Here is a 16,387-nt window from a genome sequence, read left to right as displayed (position 1 = left end):
AGCCTTACGGTTGTGTGCGGAGCAGTTGCCGTACCAGGCGGTGATACAGCCCAACAGGATGCTCTCGATTGTGCATCTGTAGAAGTTTGTGAGTGCTTTTGGTGACAAGCCGAATTTCTTCAGCCTCCTGAGGTTGAAGAGGCGCTGCTGCGCCTTCTTCACAACGCTGTCTGTGTGGGTGGAACAATTCAGTTTGTCCGTGATGTGTACACCGAGGAACTTAAAACTTTCCACCTTCTCCACTACTGACCCGTCGATGTGGATAGGGGGGTGCTCCCTCTGCTGTTTCCTGAAGTCCACAATCATCTCCTTTGTTTTGTTGACGTTGAGTGTGAGGTTATTTTCCTGACACCACACTCCGAGGGCCCTCACCTCCTCCCTGTAGGCCGTCTCGTCGTTGTTGGTAATCAAGCCTACCACTGTAGTGTCGTCCGCAAACTTGATGATTGAGTTGGAGGCGTGCATGGCCACGAAGTGGGTGAACAGGGAGTACAGGAGAGGGCTCAGAACGCACCCTTGTGGGGCCCCAGTGTTGAGGATCAGCGGGGTGGAGATGTTGTTACCTACCCTCACCACCTGGGGGCGGCCCGTCAGGAAGTCCAGGACCCAGTTGCACAGGGCGGGGTCGAGACCCAGGGTCTCGAGCTTGATGACGAGTTTGGAGGGTACTATGGTGTTAAATGCTGAGCTGTAGTCGATGAACAGCATTCTCACATAGGTATTCCTCTTGTCCAGATGGGTTAGGGCAGTGTGCAGTGTGGTTGCGATTGCGTCGTCTGTGGACCTATTGGGTCGGTAAGCAAATTGGAGTGGGTCTAGGGTGTCCGGTAGGGTGGAGGTGATATGGTCCTTGACTAGTCTCTCAAAGCACTTCATGATGACGGAAGTGAGTGCTACGGGGCGGTAGTCGTTTAGCTCAGTTACCTTAGCTTTCTTGGGAACAGGAACAATGGTGTCCCTCTTGAAGCATGTGGGAACAGCAGACTGGGATAAGGATTGATTGAATATGTCCGTAAACACACCAGCCAGCTGGTCTGCGCATGCTCTGAGGACGCGGCTGGGAATGCCGTCTGGGCCTGCAGCCTTGCGAGGGTTAACACGTTTAAATGTTTTACTCACCTCGGCTGCAGTGAAGGAGAGCCCGCAGGTTTTGGTAGCGGGCCGTGTCAGTGGCACTGTATTGTCCTCAAAGCGGGCAAAAAAGGTATTTAGCCGGTCTGGGAGCAAGACATCCTGGTCCGCGACGGGGCTGGTTTTCTTTTTGTAATCCGTGATAGACTGTAGACCCTGCCACATACCTCTTGTGTCTGAGCTGTTGAATTGCGATTCAATTTTGTCTCTGTACTGGGACTTAGCCTGTTTGATAGCCTTGCGGAGAGAATAGCTACACTGTGTGTATTCGGTCATGTTTCCGGTCACCTTGCCCTGGTTAAAAGCAGTGGTTCGCGCTTTCAGTTTCACGCAAATGCTGCCGTCAATCCACGGTTTCTGGTTTGGGAATGTTTTAATCGTTGCTGTGGGTACGACATCGTCAATGCACTTCCTAATGAACTCGCTCACCGAATCAGCATATTCTTCAATGTTGTTGTTGGACGCGGTGCGGAACATATTCCAATCCACGTGATCGAAGCAGTCTTGAAGCGTGGAATCAGATTGGTCGGACCAGCGTTGAACAGACCTGAGCGCGGGAGCTTGTAGTTTTAATTTCTGTTTGTAGGCTGGAATCAACAAAATGGAGTCGTGGTCAGCTTTTCCGAAAGGAGGGCGGGGGAGGGCCTTATATGCGTCGCGGAAGTTAGTATAACAATGGTCCAGAGTTTTGCCAGCCCTGGTAGGACAATCGATGTGCTGATAGAATTTAGGGAGTTTTGTTTTCAGATTAGCCTTGTTAAAATCCCCAGCTACGATGAATGCAGCCTCAGGGTGTGTGGTTTCCAGTTTACAGAGAGTCAGATAGAGTTCGTTCAGGGCCATCGATGTGTCTGCTTGGGGGGGAATATATACGGCTGTGATTATGACCGAAGAGAATTCCCTTGGTAGATAATGCGGTCGACATTTGATTGTGAGGAGTTCTAGATCAGGTGAACAGAATGACTTGAGTTCCTGAGTGTTGTTATGATGGTCACACCACGTCTCGTTAATCATGAGGCATACCCCCCCGCCCCTCTTCTTACCAGAAAGATGTTTGTTTCTGTCTGCGCGATGCGTGAAGAAACCAGCTGGCTGCACCGACTCCGTTAGCGTCTTTTGAGTTAGCCATGTTTCGGTGAAGCAGAGCACGTTGCAATCCCTGATGTCTCTCTGGAAAGTTACCCGTGCTCGGATTTCATCAACCTTATTGTCAAGAGACTGGACATTGGCGAGTAGTATGCTAGGGAGTGGAGCGCGATGTGCCCGTCTCCGAAGCCTGACCAGGAGACCGCTACGTTTTCCCCTTTTACGGCGTCGAGTAGCTTCGCCGGCTGGGATCAGGTCCATTGTATTGGGTGGAAGGCAAAACACTGGATCCGTTTCGGGAAAGTCATATTCCTGGTAGGAACGGTGGTTAGTTGACGTTAATCGTATATTCAGTAGTTCCTCCCGACTGTATGTAATGACATCTAAGATCACCTGGGGTACCAATGTAAGAAATAACACATAAAAAAACAGAATACTGCATATTTTCCAAGGAACGCGAAGCGAGGCAGCCATCTCGCTCGGCGCCCGGAAGTAGTGATAGTAGAGCAGTGGTAGTAGTGGTTGTTATGATAGTAGAGCAGTAGTAGTGGTGGTTAGGATAGTAGAGCAGTAGTAGTGGTTATGATAGTAGAGCAGTAGTAGTGGTGGTTATGATAGTAGAGTAGTAGTAGTGGTGGTTATTTTTTTAAACATTTTAGTCATTTAGCAGACACTCTTATCCAGAGCGACTTACAGTAGAGTGCATACCTTTTATTACATTTTTACATTTCATTACATTTTACATACTGAGGCAAGGATATCCCTACCGGCCAAACGCTCCCTAACCCGGACGACGCTATGCCAATTGTGTGTCGCCCCACGGACCTCCCGGTTGCGGCCGGCTGCGACAGAGCCTGGGCGCGAACCCAGAGACTCTGGTGGCGCTGCTAGCACTGCGATGCAGTGCCTTAGACCACTGCTCCACCCGGGAGGTTATGATAGTAGAGCAGTAGTAGTGGTGGTTGTTTTGATAGTAGAGCAGTAGTAGTGGTTGTTATGAATGTAGAGCAGTAGTAGTGGTTTCTATGATAGTAGAGTAGTAGTAGTGGTGGTTGTTATGATAGTAGAGCAGTAGTAGTGGTGGTTATGATAATAGAGCAGTAGTAGTAGTGGTTGTTTTGATAGTAGAGCAGTAGTAGTGGTTGTTATGATAGTAGAGCAGTAGTAGTGGTTTCTATGATAGTAGAGCAGTAGTAGTGGTTGTTATGATAGTAGAGCAGTAGTAGTAGTGGTTGTTATGATAGTGTAGTTGTAGTAGTGGTGGTTATGATAGTAGAGCAGTAGTAGTGGTTGTTATGATAGTAGAGCAGTAGTAGTGGTTGTTATGATAGTAGAGCAGTAGTAGTGGTTGTTATGATAGTAGAGCAGTAATATTGGTTGTTATGATAGTAGAGCAGTAGTAGTGGTTGTTATGATAGTAGAACAGTAGTAGTAGTGGTTGTTATGATAATAGAGCAGTAGTAGTGGTTGTTATGATAGTAGAGCAGTAATATTGGTTGTTATGATAGTAGAGCAGTAGTAGTGGTTGTTATGATAGTAGAACAGTAGTAGTAGTGGTTGTTATGATAGTGTAGTTGTAGTAGTGGTGGTTATGATAGTAGAGCAGTAGTAGTGGTTGTTATGATAGTAGAGCAGTAGTAGTGGTTGTTATGATAGTAGAGCAGTAGTAGTAGTAGCGGTGGTTATGATAGTAGAGCAGTAGTAGTGGTTGTTATGATAGTATAGTAGTAGTAGTGGTTGTTATGATAGTAGAGCAGTAGTAGTGGTTGTTATGATAGTATAGTAGTAGTAGTGGTTGTTATGATAGTAGAGCAGTAGTAGTGGTTTCTATGATAGTAGAGCAGTAGTAGTGGTTTCTATGATAGTAGAGCAGTAGTAGTGGTGGTTATGATAGTAGAGCATTAGTAGTGGTGGTTATGATAGAAGAGTAGTAGTAGTGGTGGTTATGATAGTAGAGCAGTAGTAGTGGTTGTGGTTATGATATTAGAGCAGTAGTAGTGGTTTCTATGATAGTAGAGCAGTAGTAGTGGTTGTTATGATAGTAGAGCAGTAGTAGTGGTTGTTATCATAGTAGAGCAGTAGTAGTGGTTGTTATCATAGTACAGCAGTAGTAGTAGTGGTGGTTATGATAGTAGAGCAGTAGTAGTGGTTTCTATGATAGTAGAGTAGTAGTAGTGGTGGTTATGATAGTAAAGTAGTAGTAGTGGTGGTTATGATAGTAGAGCAGTAGTAGTAGTGGTGGTTATGATAGTAGAGCAGTAGTAGTAGTGGTTGTTATGATAGTAGAGCAGTAGTAGTGGCGGTTGTTATGATAGTAGAGCAGTAGTAGTGGTGGTTATGATAGTAGAGCAGTAGTAGTGGCTGTTGTTATGATAGTAGAGCAGTGGTAGTAGTGGCGGTTGTTATGATAGTAGAGCAGTAGTAGTGGTGGTTATGATAGTAGAGCAGTAGTAGTAGTGGCTGTTGTTATGATAGTAGAGCAGTAGTAGTGGCTGTTGTTATGATAGTAGAGCAGTAGTAGTGGTGGTTATGATAGTAGAGCAGTAGTAGTGGCTGTTGTTATGATAGTAGAGCAGTAGTAGTGGTGGTTATGATAGTAGAGCAGTAGTAGTGGCTGTTGTTATGATAGTAGAGCAGTAGTAGTGGCGGTTGTTATGATAGTAGTTTCATTGCATTCGTCTCTGCTAAATCCTTTTTTATTCCCACAATGAATCATATATCTGCTACCTGTCTGTCGATCGCTATGGTTACACAAGCAGTCTCCCTATCAGCCAATCAGAGCGGGACCCCTGTGCTTGTTGGTCGGCTAGTTTTCATTAATGAGAAAGACAAACATGTTGGCTCCCTTTTAGGTTAGCAGATGAGAATCCCCTAACCCACCTGAGCCTACCACCATGATATAGATTCTGGCCATCCTTCCACCACATTTAAATGATTCTAATCTCCAAGCTCTCCCTTCTCTCTTCTTCTCCTTCGCTTCTCTCTAATGTGTCACATTTACCCCTTTTTCTCTCCTCTCATCCTCTTCAAACTGAAGAGTGTACCTGCTGTTTGTCAAAATGACACAATCTCTGCCTCTCGTCCTCCGTCTCTGCCTCCCTCGTTCCCTCGCTCCTCTCTTTCCCCTGGCACATTTTGGTCGTGGACAGAGAAAGATTTCCTCTCTCCTTCTCTTTCCCTCTCTCCCACTATATATAACTACCTCTGCTTCTCTCCCTCATTCCTTCTTTCATCCCTCTCTTTCTCTTTACTTATTTTTATCCTCTCTCCCTCTTCTCTTCCTCCTTCCTGTCTCTTTCTCTCTCCTCTCTATTTGCCCTCAGTTCTAGGGTTATAATGTTTTGAGGCTTATTTTACATCTATTTTATTTGTCATGTTCAGCTCCTCCTCTTCTATCCCCCTCTCTCTCTCTTTCTTTAGCTCTCTCCTCCTCCACTCATTTTGCCATACTGTTGAAGTTTGACAAAAACAGGCCTTTACAATGGTTGACTATTGACCTTGAGGAGTCACCTTGAATGAGGAGCAAACAGAGGGCCTGAGGACCTCCCTTTAGTGCTAATGAAACACACACACACACACACACACACACACACACACACACACACACACACACACACACACACACACACACACACACACACACACACACACACACACACACACACGCACACACACACACACACAACTAACACTAATCCTTCTATCCTGTCCTCCTGTCTCCTCTCTTCTCCTCCAACCTCTCCCTACTCCCTAATCCTCCACTCCTGTTCTCCTCTCTACTCCTCCTCCTCCTCCTCCTCCAACCTCCCCCTACTCCCTAACCCTCAACTCCTGTCCTCCTCTCTTCTCCTCCTCCAACCTCCCCCTACTCCCTAATCCTAACACCTCCTCTTTCACCTTCCTTCCCCTTTCCCTCCCCAATTCTCTCCTTTGCATGAACCTCTTTCTGCCTGCCTCCTCTTCACCTCCTTTTGCACCCTCTCTTCATCTCTCTCTGTCCCTCTCCCTATCCCCCATCTCTCTCTGTGACTCTCCCTATCCCCCATCTCTCTCTGTCCCTCTCCCTATCCCCCATCTCTCTCTGTCCCTCTCCCTATCCCCCATCTCTCTCTGTGACTCTCCCTATCCCCCATCTCTCTCTGTCCCTCTCCCTATCCCCCATCTCTCTCTGTCCCTCTCCCTATCCCCCATCTCTCTCTGTCCCTCTCCCTATCCCTCATCTCTCTCTGTCCCTCTCCCTATCCCCCATCTCTCTCTGTCCCTCTCCCTATCCCACATCTCTCTCTGTCCCTCTCCCTATCCCCCATCTCTCTCTGTCCCTCTCCCTATCCCCCATCTCTCTCTGTCCCTCTCCCTATCCCACATCTCTCTCTGTCCCTCTCCCTATCCCCAATCTCTCTCTTGCCCTTTCCCTATCCCCCATCTCTCTCTGTCCCTCTCCCTATCCCCCATCTCTCTGTTCATCTCTCTATCAACCATCTCTCTCTGTCCCTCTCCCCTCCCCCATCTTTCTCTGTCCCCCTCCCTATCCCCCATCTCTCTCTGTTCATCTCTCTATCCCATCTCTCTCTGTCCCTCTCCCTATCCCCCATCTCTCTCTGTCCCTCTCGCTATCCCCCATCTCTCTCTGTCCCTCTCCCTATACCCCATCTCTCTCCGTCCCTCTCCCTATCCCCAATCTCTCTCTGTCCCTCTCCCTATCCCCCATCTCTCTCTGTCCCTCTCGCTATCCCCCATCTCTCTCTGTCCCTCTCCCTATCCCCCATCTATCTCTGTCCCTCTCCCTATCCCCCATCTCTCTCTGTCCCTTTCCCTATCCCCCATCTCTCTCTGTCCCTCTCCCTATCCCCCATCTCTCTCTGTCCCTCTCGCTATCCCCCATCTCTCTCTGTCCCTCTCCCTATCCCCCATCTCTCTCTGTTCATCTCTCTATCCCCCATCTTTCCCTGTCCCTCTCCCTATACCCCATCTCTCTCTGTTCACCTCTCTATCCCCCATCTCTCTCTGTCCCTCTCCCCTCCCCCATCTTTCTCTGTCCCTCTCCCTATCCCCCATCTCTCTCTGTCCCTCTCCCTATCCCCCATCTCTCTCTGTTCCTCTCCCTATCCCCCATCTCTCTCTGTCCCTCTCCCTATCCCCCATCTCTCTCTGTCCCTCTCTCTATCCCCCATCTCTCTCTGTCCCTCTCCCTATCCCCCATCTCTCTCTGTTCATCTCCCTATCCCCAATCTCTCTCTTGCCCTTTCCCTATCCCCCATCTCTCTCTGTTCCTCTCCCTATCCCCAATCTCTCTCTTGCCCTTTCCCTATCCCCCATCTCTCTCTGTCCCTCTCCCCTCCACCATCTCTCTCTGTCCCTCTCCCTATCCCCAATCTCTCTCTTGCCCTTTCCCTATCCCCCATCTCTCTCTGTCCCTCTCCCTATCCCCCATCTATCTCTGTCCCTCTCCCTATCCCCCATCTCTCTCTGTCCCTCTCCCTATCCCCCATCACTCTCTGTCCCTCTCGCTACCCCCCATCTCTCTCTGTCTATCTCCCTATCCCCCATCTCTCTCTGTTCATCTCTCTATCCCATCTCTCTCTGTCCTTCTCCCTATCCCCCATCTCTCTCTGTCCCTCTCCCTATCCCCCATCTCTCTCTGTCCCTCTCCCTATCCCCCATCTCTCTCTGTCCCTCTCCCTATCCCCCATCTCTCTCTGTCCCTCTCCCTCTCCCACATCTCTATCTTGCCCTCTCCCTATCCCCCATCTCTCTCTGTCCCTCTCCCCTCCCCCATCTTTCTCTGTCCCTCTCCCTATCCCACATCTCTCTCTGTCCCTCTCCCTATCCCCAATCTCACTCTTGCCCTCTCCCTATCCCCCCATCTCTCTCTTTCCCTCTCCCCTCCACCATCTCTCTCTGTCCCTCTCCCTATCCCCAATCTCTCTCTTGCCCTTTCCCTATCCCCCATCTCTCTCTGTCCCTCTCCCTATCCCCCATCTCTCTCTGTCCCTCTCCCTATCCCCCATCTCTCTCTGTCCCTCTCCCTATCCCCCATCTCTCTCTGTCCCTCTCGCTATCCCCCATCTCTCTCTGTCCCTCTCCCTATCCCCCATCTCTCTCTGTTCATCTCTCTATCCCATCTCTCTCTGTCCTTCTCCCTATCCCATCTCTCTCTGTCCTTCTCCCTATCCCCCATCTCTCTCTGTCCCTCTCCCTATCCCCCATCTCTCTCTGTCCCTCTCCCTATCCCCCATCTGTCTCTGTCCCTCTCCCTATCCCCCATCTCTCTCTGTCCCTCTCCCTATCCCCCATCTCTCTCTGTTCATCTCTCTATCCCTCATCTAACTCTGTCCCTATCCCTATCCCTCATCTCTCTCTGTTCCTCTCCCTATCCCCAATCTCTCTCTCTCCCTCTCCCTATCCCACATCTCTCTCTGATCCTCTCCCTATCCCCCATCTCTCTCTGTCCCTCTCCCCTCCCCCATCTTTCTCTGTCCCTCCCCCTATCCCCCATCTCTCTCTGTCCCTCTCCCTATCCCCAATCTCTCTCTTGCCCTCTCCCTATCCCCCATCTCTCTCTGTCCCTCTCCCTCTCCCACATCTCTATCTTGCCCTCTCCCTATCCCCCATCTCTCTCTGTCCCTCTCCCTTCCCCCATCTTTCTCTGTCCCTCTCCCTATCCCACATCTCTCTCTGTCCATCTCCCTATCCCCAATCTCACTCTTGCCCTCTCCCTATCCCCCATCTCTCTCTGTCCCTCTCCCTATCCCCCATCTCTCTCTGTCCCTCTCCCTATCCCCATCTCTCTCTGTCCCTCTCCCTATCCCCCATCTCTCTCCGTCCTTCTCCCCTCCCCCATCTCTCTCTGTCCCTCTCCCTATCCCACATCTCTCTCTGTCCCTCTCCCTATCCCCCATCTCTCTCCGTCCCTCTCCCTATCCCCCATCTCTCTCTGTCCCTCTCCCTATCCCACATCTCTCTCTGTCCCTCTCCCTATCCCCCATCTCTCTCCGTCCCTCTCCCTATCCCCCATCTCTCTCTGTCCCTCTCCCTATCCCACACCTCTCTCTGTCCCTCTCCCTATCCCCATCTCTCTCTTTCCCTCTCCCTATCCCTCATCTCTCTCTGTCCCTCTCGCTATCCCCCATCTCTCTCTGTCCCTCTCCCTATCCCCCATCTCTCTCTGTTCATCTCTATATCCCATCTCTCTCTGTCCCTCTCCCTATCCCCCATCTCTCTCTGTCCCTCTCCCTATCCCCATCTCTCTCTGCCCCTCTCCCTATCCCCCATCTCTCTCTGTCCCTGTCCCTATCCCCCATCTCTCTCTGTCCCTCTCCCTATCCCCCATCTCTCTCTGTCCCTCTCCCTATCCCCCATCTCTCTCTGTTCATCTCTCTATCTCTCATCTCTCTCTGTCCCTCTCCCTATCCCCCATCTCTCTCTGTCCCTCTCCCTATCCCCCATCTCTCTCTGTCCCTCTCCCTATCCCCCATCTCTCTCTGTCCCTCTCCCCTCCCCCATCTCTCTCTGTCCCTCTCCCTATCCCCCATCTCTCTCTGTCCCTCTCCCTATCCCCCATCTCTCTCTGTCCCTCTCCCTATCCCCCATCTCTCTCTGTCCCTCTCCCTATCCCACATCTCTCTCTGATCCTCTCCCTATCCCCCATCTCTCTCTGTCCCTCTCCCCTCCCCCATCTTTCTCTGTCCCTCCCCCTATCCCCCATCTCTCTCTGTCCCTCTCCCTATCCCCAATCTCTCTCTTGCCCTCTCCCTATCCCCCATCTCTCTCTGTCCCTCTCCCTCTCCCACATCTCTATCTTGCCCTCTCCCTATCCCCCATCTCTCTCTGTCCCTCTCCCTTCCCCCATCTTTCTCTGTCCCTCTCCCTATCCCACATCTCTCTCTGTCCATCTCCCTATCCCCAATCTCACTCTTGCCCTCTCCCTATCCCCCATCTCTCTCTGTCCCTCTCCCTATCCCCCATCTCTCTTTGTCCCTCTCCCTATCCCCCATCTCTCTCTGTCCCTCTCCCTATCCCCCATCTCTCTCTGTCCCTCTCCCTATCCCCCATCTCTCTCTGTTCATCTCTCTATCTCTCATCTCTCTCTGTCCCTCTCCCTATCCCCCATCTCTCTCTGTCCCTCTCCCTCTCCCCCATCTCTCTCTGTCCCTCTCCCTATCCCCCATCTCTCTCTGTCCCTCTCCCCTCCCCCATATCTCTCTGTCCCTCTCCCTATCCCCCATCTCTCTCTGTCCCTCTCCCTATCCCACATCTCTCTCTGTCCCTCTCCCTATCCCCCATCTCTCTCTGTCCCTCTCCCCTCCCCCATCTTTCTCTGTCCCTCCCCCTATCCCCCATCTCTCTCTGTCCCTCTCCCTATCCCCCATCTCTCTCTGTCCCTCTCCCTATCCCCCATCTCTCTCTGTTCATCTCTCTATCCCTCATCTCTCTCTGTCCCTCTCCCTATCCCCCATCTCTCTCTGTCCCTCTCCCCTCCCCCATCTTTCTCTGTCCCTCTCCTTATCCCACATCTCTCTCTGTCCCTCTCCCTATCCCCCATCTCTCTCTGTCCCTCTCCCTATCCCCCATCTCTCTCTGTTCATCTCCCTATCCCTCATCTCTCTCTGTCCCTCTCCCTATCCCCCATCTCTCTCTGTCCCTCTCCCTATCCCACATCTCTCTCTGTCCCTCTCCCTATCCCCCATCTCTCTCCGTCCCTCTCCCTATCCCCCATCTCTCTCTGTCCCTCTCCCTATCCCCCATCTCTCTCTGTCCCTACCCCTATTCCCCTTCTCCCTGTTTCACTCCCCTCTCCCCCCTCCCCAGATGAGATTGAGATGCTGGAGCGTCTGTGGCTGTCTGGTATCTGTCACAATGATAAGATTGAAGTGATGAGCAGTAAGCTGGACATAGACAACATGGCGGGTGTCTTCTACATGCTGCTGGTGGCTATGGGGCTCAGTCTGCTGGTATTTGCCTGGGAGCACCTGGTCTACTGGAGGCTCAGACACTGCATGGCTACCAGCTCTGGGAGACTGGACTTCCTACTGGCCATCAGTAGGGTGAGTTTGTGTGGTGGGAAATGGTGTGTGGGTGTGGGGTGGGGTCCGGAGATAGAGGTATCTTATGTGTGTGTGTCGGTGTGTTTGTGTGTGTTTGCCTGCGTCCGTGTGCATGTGTCCGTGCGTGTGTAATGTGTGTGTGTGTGACCTGTATGTTGAGGTCAATTCCATTTCCACTCAGTCAATTCACAGGATTCATTGGAATTCAATTCCTCTCACACTCAGGATGTATGGTAACCTTGACGATGACATTGACAGAAACAACACATACTAATATATATTATGCATACAGCTCGACTGATAACTGCTCGTCCCTCAGTCACATAGGGCATGTTTGATTTGATTCTATTATTATATGATTGAATGTTCATTACCATTCCCCGCTTGTTCTCTATCTCTCCCTCTCTACCAGGGCATGTACAGTTGTTGTAGCTTTGAGGATGAAACCACGCCGGGCGGGGCCAAATCCTCCATGGCTATGCTACCCCACCATCACGGCCCTATGGTAACAATCTCGCCCCCGCCACACTTGGTCAGTGCGTCATCAACCAACTCGGCCCTGACCATGGCGCAGCAGCAACAGTCACAGCCCGTCTACAAAACACAACTACCTGGATCCCCTCCCACCGTGGTGCATTCTGGGACGGCGCTGGGGCCCTCCAACACTCCCATGCTGGGGGCGCCCCTGCCCTGCTCCACATTCCTCCCCCGGCCCGATCGCAGACTGGCTGTGGTGGACCGCTGGAGGCTGCCCAAGGCCGGGACCGCCACCAACCCCATGGCTGTCCGCGGGGCCGTCGCAGACAAGGGGCCCTTCTCCCAGAAAGTGGCTCCGACCTGGGGCACGACAGCTGGAGGAGTGGGGGTTGGTGGTGGTGGTGGTAGTGGGGGGCTGGATGGATATAAACGCTACTATGGACCCATCGACCCTGAGGGTCTGGGGCCCTGTATGGACCAGCCGGCAGGGTCCCAGACCCCCAAAACAGCCCCCAGGAGCCACCCTCAACCCCCTCCTGCCACTGTGGCCTTCTACTCAGAGAAAGGTCCTGACCAGGGGGTGGGGAAGAGGGTGGTGGGAGCTGGTGGTGCTGGGTGTCAGGGGAAGGGAGGGGTCAAACCTTTGGGGACGCCTCGGCTGCCTCCTAAAAGCCAAGCCATGAGCGTGACCCCAGTCCCTCTGCCCACTAACCCCCTGCTGCCACAACCGTCCCCCCCTCTCCCCTCATCCTTTTGGAGGAAGCGCCGGCCCAAGAAGCCCAAAGAGCCAGGCGGGCCTCTGTACGAGAACATCCTACCACTGGGGCGCAGGGGAGGAGGAAGGGATGGAGCCAGGGACGGTGGAGGGAGGAGGGGACATCCCCTCTCTCCTCCTCTCCCGCTCCCCGTAACCATGCCCATGTCCCCCACCTACACTCCCCCTTCCCCCTCCACCTCACTTCCCTACACCAGCTCAACTTCCTCCTCTTCCTCTAACACATCGTCCACCTCTTCCTCTACCTCCTCCTCTCGCTCCTCCTCTCCTTCCTCCTCCTCCTCCTTGACCTCTCAGAGCACGCGGGAAGGTTTGGACGCAGAGGAGGATGATGAGGATGAGGAGCTGACAGAGGAGTCCAGTCTTCTCCTGGGGAGGGGGAGGGACAGACAGCGTTCAATTATCTCCTCTCGCTCTCTCAGTCACGGGCGCCAGCCACCACCTATACCACCCCGAAAACCACGCCCTGCCCGAGGGGAGAGAGACAGGGAGAGGGAGAGAGGAGGTAGCCAGTTGGCCCAGTTACAGGAGTGGTGGGCGGGCTGGGGTGAGAGAGAGAGGGATCGCAGTGGAGGAGGAGATGACGAGAGGAAACGAGAGAAGAAGAGGAGGAAAGATAAAGAGAAGAAGAAAAAGAAGAAGAAGAGGAAAAAGAGGGAGGAGAGGGAACGAGAGAGAGACAAAGAGAGGAAGAGACGGAAGGTGAAAAAGAAGCGGAAGAAGAAGGCGCTGAAGACGAAGAAGAGGAAGAAATCGACTGGGCGTTCCGAGCAAGAAGAGGGGGATGTGGAGGCAGATAGGGAGGGAGAGGGGGATGGAGGGAGAGAAGGAGGGATGCCTTCCTTTCCAACCCAGTATCGTAGTACGTTTGGGGAGAAAGGGAGAGATTCAGCATGGGCAGGAGAGAGGGAGCGAGGAAGGAGGGATGGAGAAGAGGAAGAGGGGGGTGATAGAGAGGAGGATAGCAGCAGGAGCAGGGAGAGGCGGTCCAAATCATCCCGTTCCCACTCCAGACATCGACCCCCCAGTAAGCGCTACCCCAAACTCCCCGCCTCGGTCAAGTTCTGGGTCAGCGGAGGAAACGGGGAAGGGGGGGACCCCAACTCTGGAACACACCCCTCATCCCTCCCTCCCCTCATCCCACTCTCCAAGAGGCGGAGGAGTAGAGGGGTGGAGAGAAGGGAGGGAGGGAGAGAAGGAGAGAAGAGGCCTCTGTTGATGCACTATGAGAAAGACAGGGCTAACACCCAGGAGGGGCTCTCCTTCCATGAGTGGGACTCTGAGGAGGATGATGAGGAAGATGTGGAGGAGGAGAGGCAGAGAGACAGAGCGAGGGAACGGGTGAAGGAGAGGGTGAGGAGGGCGGGTGGGAGAGGTGCTGTGTCAGAGTCAGAAAGAGACAGGGCGAGAGCAGAGGAGAGTTACTCTGATGAGGGCTCATCAGGGGAGTTTGGGCGATTTGAGAGGTATTGGGAGGGGAGGGAGGGGAGGGAGGGGAGTGGGGGGGCTGGAGGTCCAGGGAATAGTGGGATAGGGGGGATAGGGGGAGGGAGCTGGTTTTTCGGCACATACCCCTCCAGAGAGAAAGGGGGCAGCATCAACAGCAGAGACGACTCTATACTAGGGCGAGTGGAGGGCAGGGGCAGGGCGGGGGGAGATTCTTGGGGTTCAGGGCCAGGAGTAGGGTGGGCGTCAGGGGGAGGGAGTGGAGGTCTGGGGTCCCAGTGGCCCCCCCCTCCAGCAAACCTCCCGCCCCCCCGACGGTACTGGTCTGTGGACAAACTCCCAATGAAGGGAGAGAAGAAGTGGAAAAGGGGAGGAAGGGGGAAGGGCAAGGGACGCGCTCGAGACAGAAACCAGGGGTCTGGGGTGTCATGTTCATGTAGCCAGTACCCCCACCCCCATGTGCACCCGCACCCCCAAGGGCGGTCACACGGCCATGGGAAGAGAGGAAGCACGGCCCTGTCCCACAGCCAGGAGGAGCTGCTCCCCCACTGCCACAGCTTCAGCGGGGGCTCACGGCCCAAACCCCCTCCCAAACCAGACCAGGGCCAGGCCAAGTCAGGCAGCCAGGCAAGCCTCAGCACACAGCAGCCAGGAGGGATAGTGGACCACCCCCCTCAGCCCTCCCTCTCGCCCCCTCAACCCCTACCTAGTGCCCCTTCCTCATCCTCCTCCCTGCCGGTGCCCATCCCTCCTCCTCCCTCCTCGTCCTCTGCCTCGGCCAGTGCTAAGCTCCTGTACCAGAGACTACGGTCAGTGCCTCAGCCCGGGCGCTTCTACTCCCCCCACCTGCCACTCAAGGCCAAGAGCCTATGCTCCCGACGAGGCTCCGCCCATTTCTCCAGCCTGGAGAGCGAGGTATGACAGGGGGAGACGAGAGAGGGAGACACGCGAGCCGACACCGGCGCGGCTGAAACCACTGACGCCATGGCAACTGTTACCAAATGCGGTGCCATGGCAACGGGGGATGCCACGGCAACTGAGACTGCTGTTATGGCGACTACAAATGACCATCAGCTAGTGACCATTGCTACAGGAACAACTAGGGATGACTGTACCATGGCTGTCTCCGCTGTGGGTGAAAGCGGAACCATAGTAACCCGGTCCCTGGTGCGTGTTCTGGTGAGGGCCACAGTGAGGCGCCACACCAGGGTCACCTACATCCGCCTGGAGGGGTCCCATGACACCGAGAGTGAGGGCGAGGCCATGTCGTCTGGGGCAATAGCAGCTCCAGAACTCCTCCTCCGGTCGGAACTGAACTTTGTGATGTCATCGTCGGTCCTCCTCTCTTCCCCCAGTCAGAACAATGGATAAGACAAGTCTCCAAACTGTGAGTAATGATGTCATGTTTACACACACACACACACGCGCTCGTCTCCCTCCCTCTGGCTCTGACTGAACACACCTCGTTGGTAGCGGAGAGACCGGCCTGCTCCTGTAAGGATCCAACGACTGGTTAACACTCCCACAGACTCTAGCTCTCCTGCTCCCATTGGCTGAGGGACATGTCACATCATCCCCTTTTGAATTGGATTGGTAGACTGCATCCTCACGTTGGAGAGACCCCCCCTTCATCTCTCTCCCCTTTTGTAAGTTGGTTGATATAAAAGCAATGCAGTCGCCTCTCTCTTACACACGCTCTGTCTGGCTTCCCATCTCTCATTGGCCAGTGAGGACAGTGACATCACTTTGACCTCATGACATCTTCAGGGCCATCTAGCGTGACCGAAGCCCCCCGGAAGGGAAGGATACCAACCCCTGTGATGTCATGTTTACTACAAACCCTTTTGCCCAATTAGATTTAACAGGAGACTTTCTCCGCCACCTCATTGGAGCCTGTCCTTTCTCCTCTGGTCCGATCAGAACTCAGAACAGAGACTCTTGTCATTCCGCTGACGAGCACGATGACATCACTGTGTTCCAGACACAAACGGAACATTCAGAAGAAAAAAAGACATGTAGCGAGATCTTTCTTTCCCGTCTGTCTTTTCGTTTCTTTCTTCTCCTGATAGCTTCTTTGTTATTCTATCTATTTATGTGTTGTTCTGTTAGTATTTCAAGCAGCAGGGAGGTCGGCTGGGGCTGAACTTGGACGTGAGAAACGTTTGGAAAGCAGTGCCAAATTTCTACTCTACAGATTTTAAGCCAAATTGGTTTCCTGTTTTCATGAGTATATCCTTATAGTATTTCACACGTGAGCAATACAACATTCTCTATTAGGAGAGAGGATGGAGGACATGATTGGTTGCCATATCTACAGTTGGCACTAGATGGCTGCATAATATTCAAATGAGCTTGAGAGGACTGAGTGAGAATCTCTGAGCTGAGTCGATTTGACAATACATTGAAGATGTAAAACATTAGGTTATTA

At 52.7% G+C, this 16,387-nt stretch overlaps 1 protein-coding gene across 1 annotated transcript in view; it reads left to right on the top strand.

The window, feature by feature from the left end:
• Positions 1-14,880, top strand: part of LOC129845315 (serine/arginine repetitive matrix protein 2-like) — a 120,736-nt gene extending 105,856 nt beyond the window's left edge. Inside the window, exons 4-5 of the mRNA XM_055913199.1 lie at positions 11,026-11,261; positions 11,674-14,880. Of these exons, the coding sequence (XP_055769174.1) occupies positions 11,026-11,261; positions 11,674-14,880 (3,443 nt within the window). The remainder of the gene's footprint in view (positions 1-11,025; positions 11,262-11,673) is intronic.
• The last annotated feature ends 1,507 nt before the right edge of the window (positions 14,881-16,387 follow it).

The sequence above is a fragment of the Salvelinus fontinalis genome, unplaced genomic scaffold (genome assembly GCF_029448725.1).
Source record: "Salvelinus fontinalis isolate EN_2023a unplaced genomic scaffold, ASM2944872v1 scaffold_0274, whole genome shotgun sequence".
NCBI lineage: Eukaryota > Metazoa > Chordata > Actinopteri > Salmoniformes > Salmonidae > Salvelinus > Salvelinus fontinalis.
The sequence above is the reverse complement of the archived record's forward strand: the minus strand, read 5'-3'. Positions and strand labels throughout refer to the sequence as shown.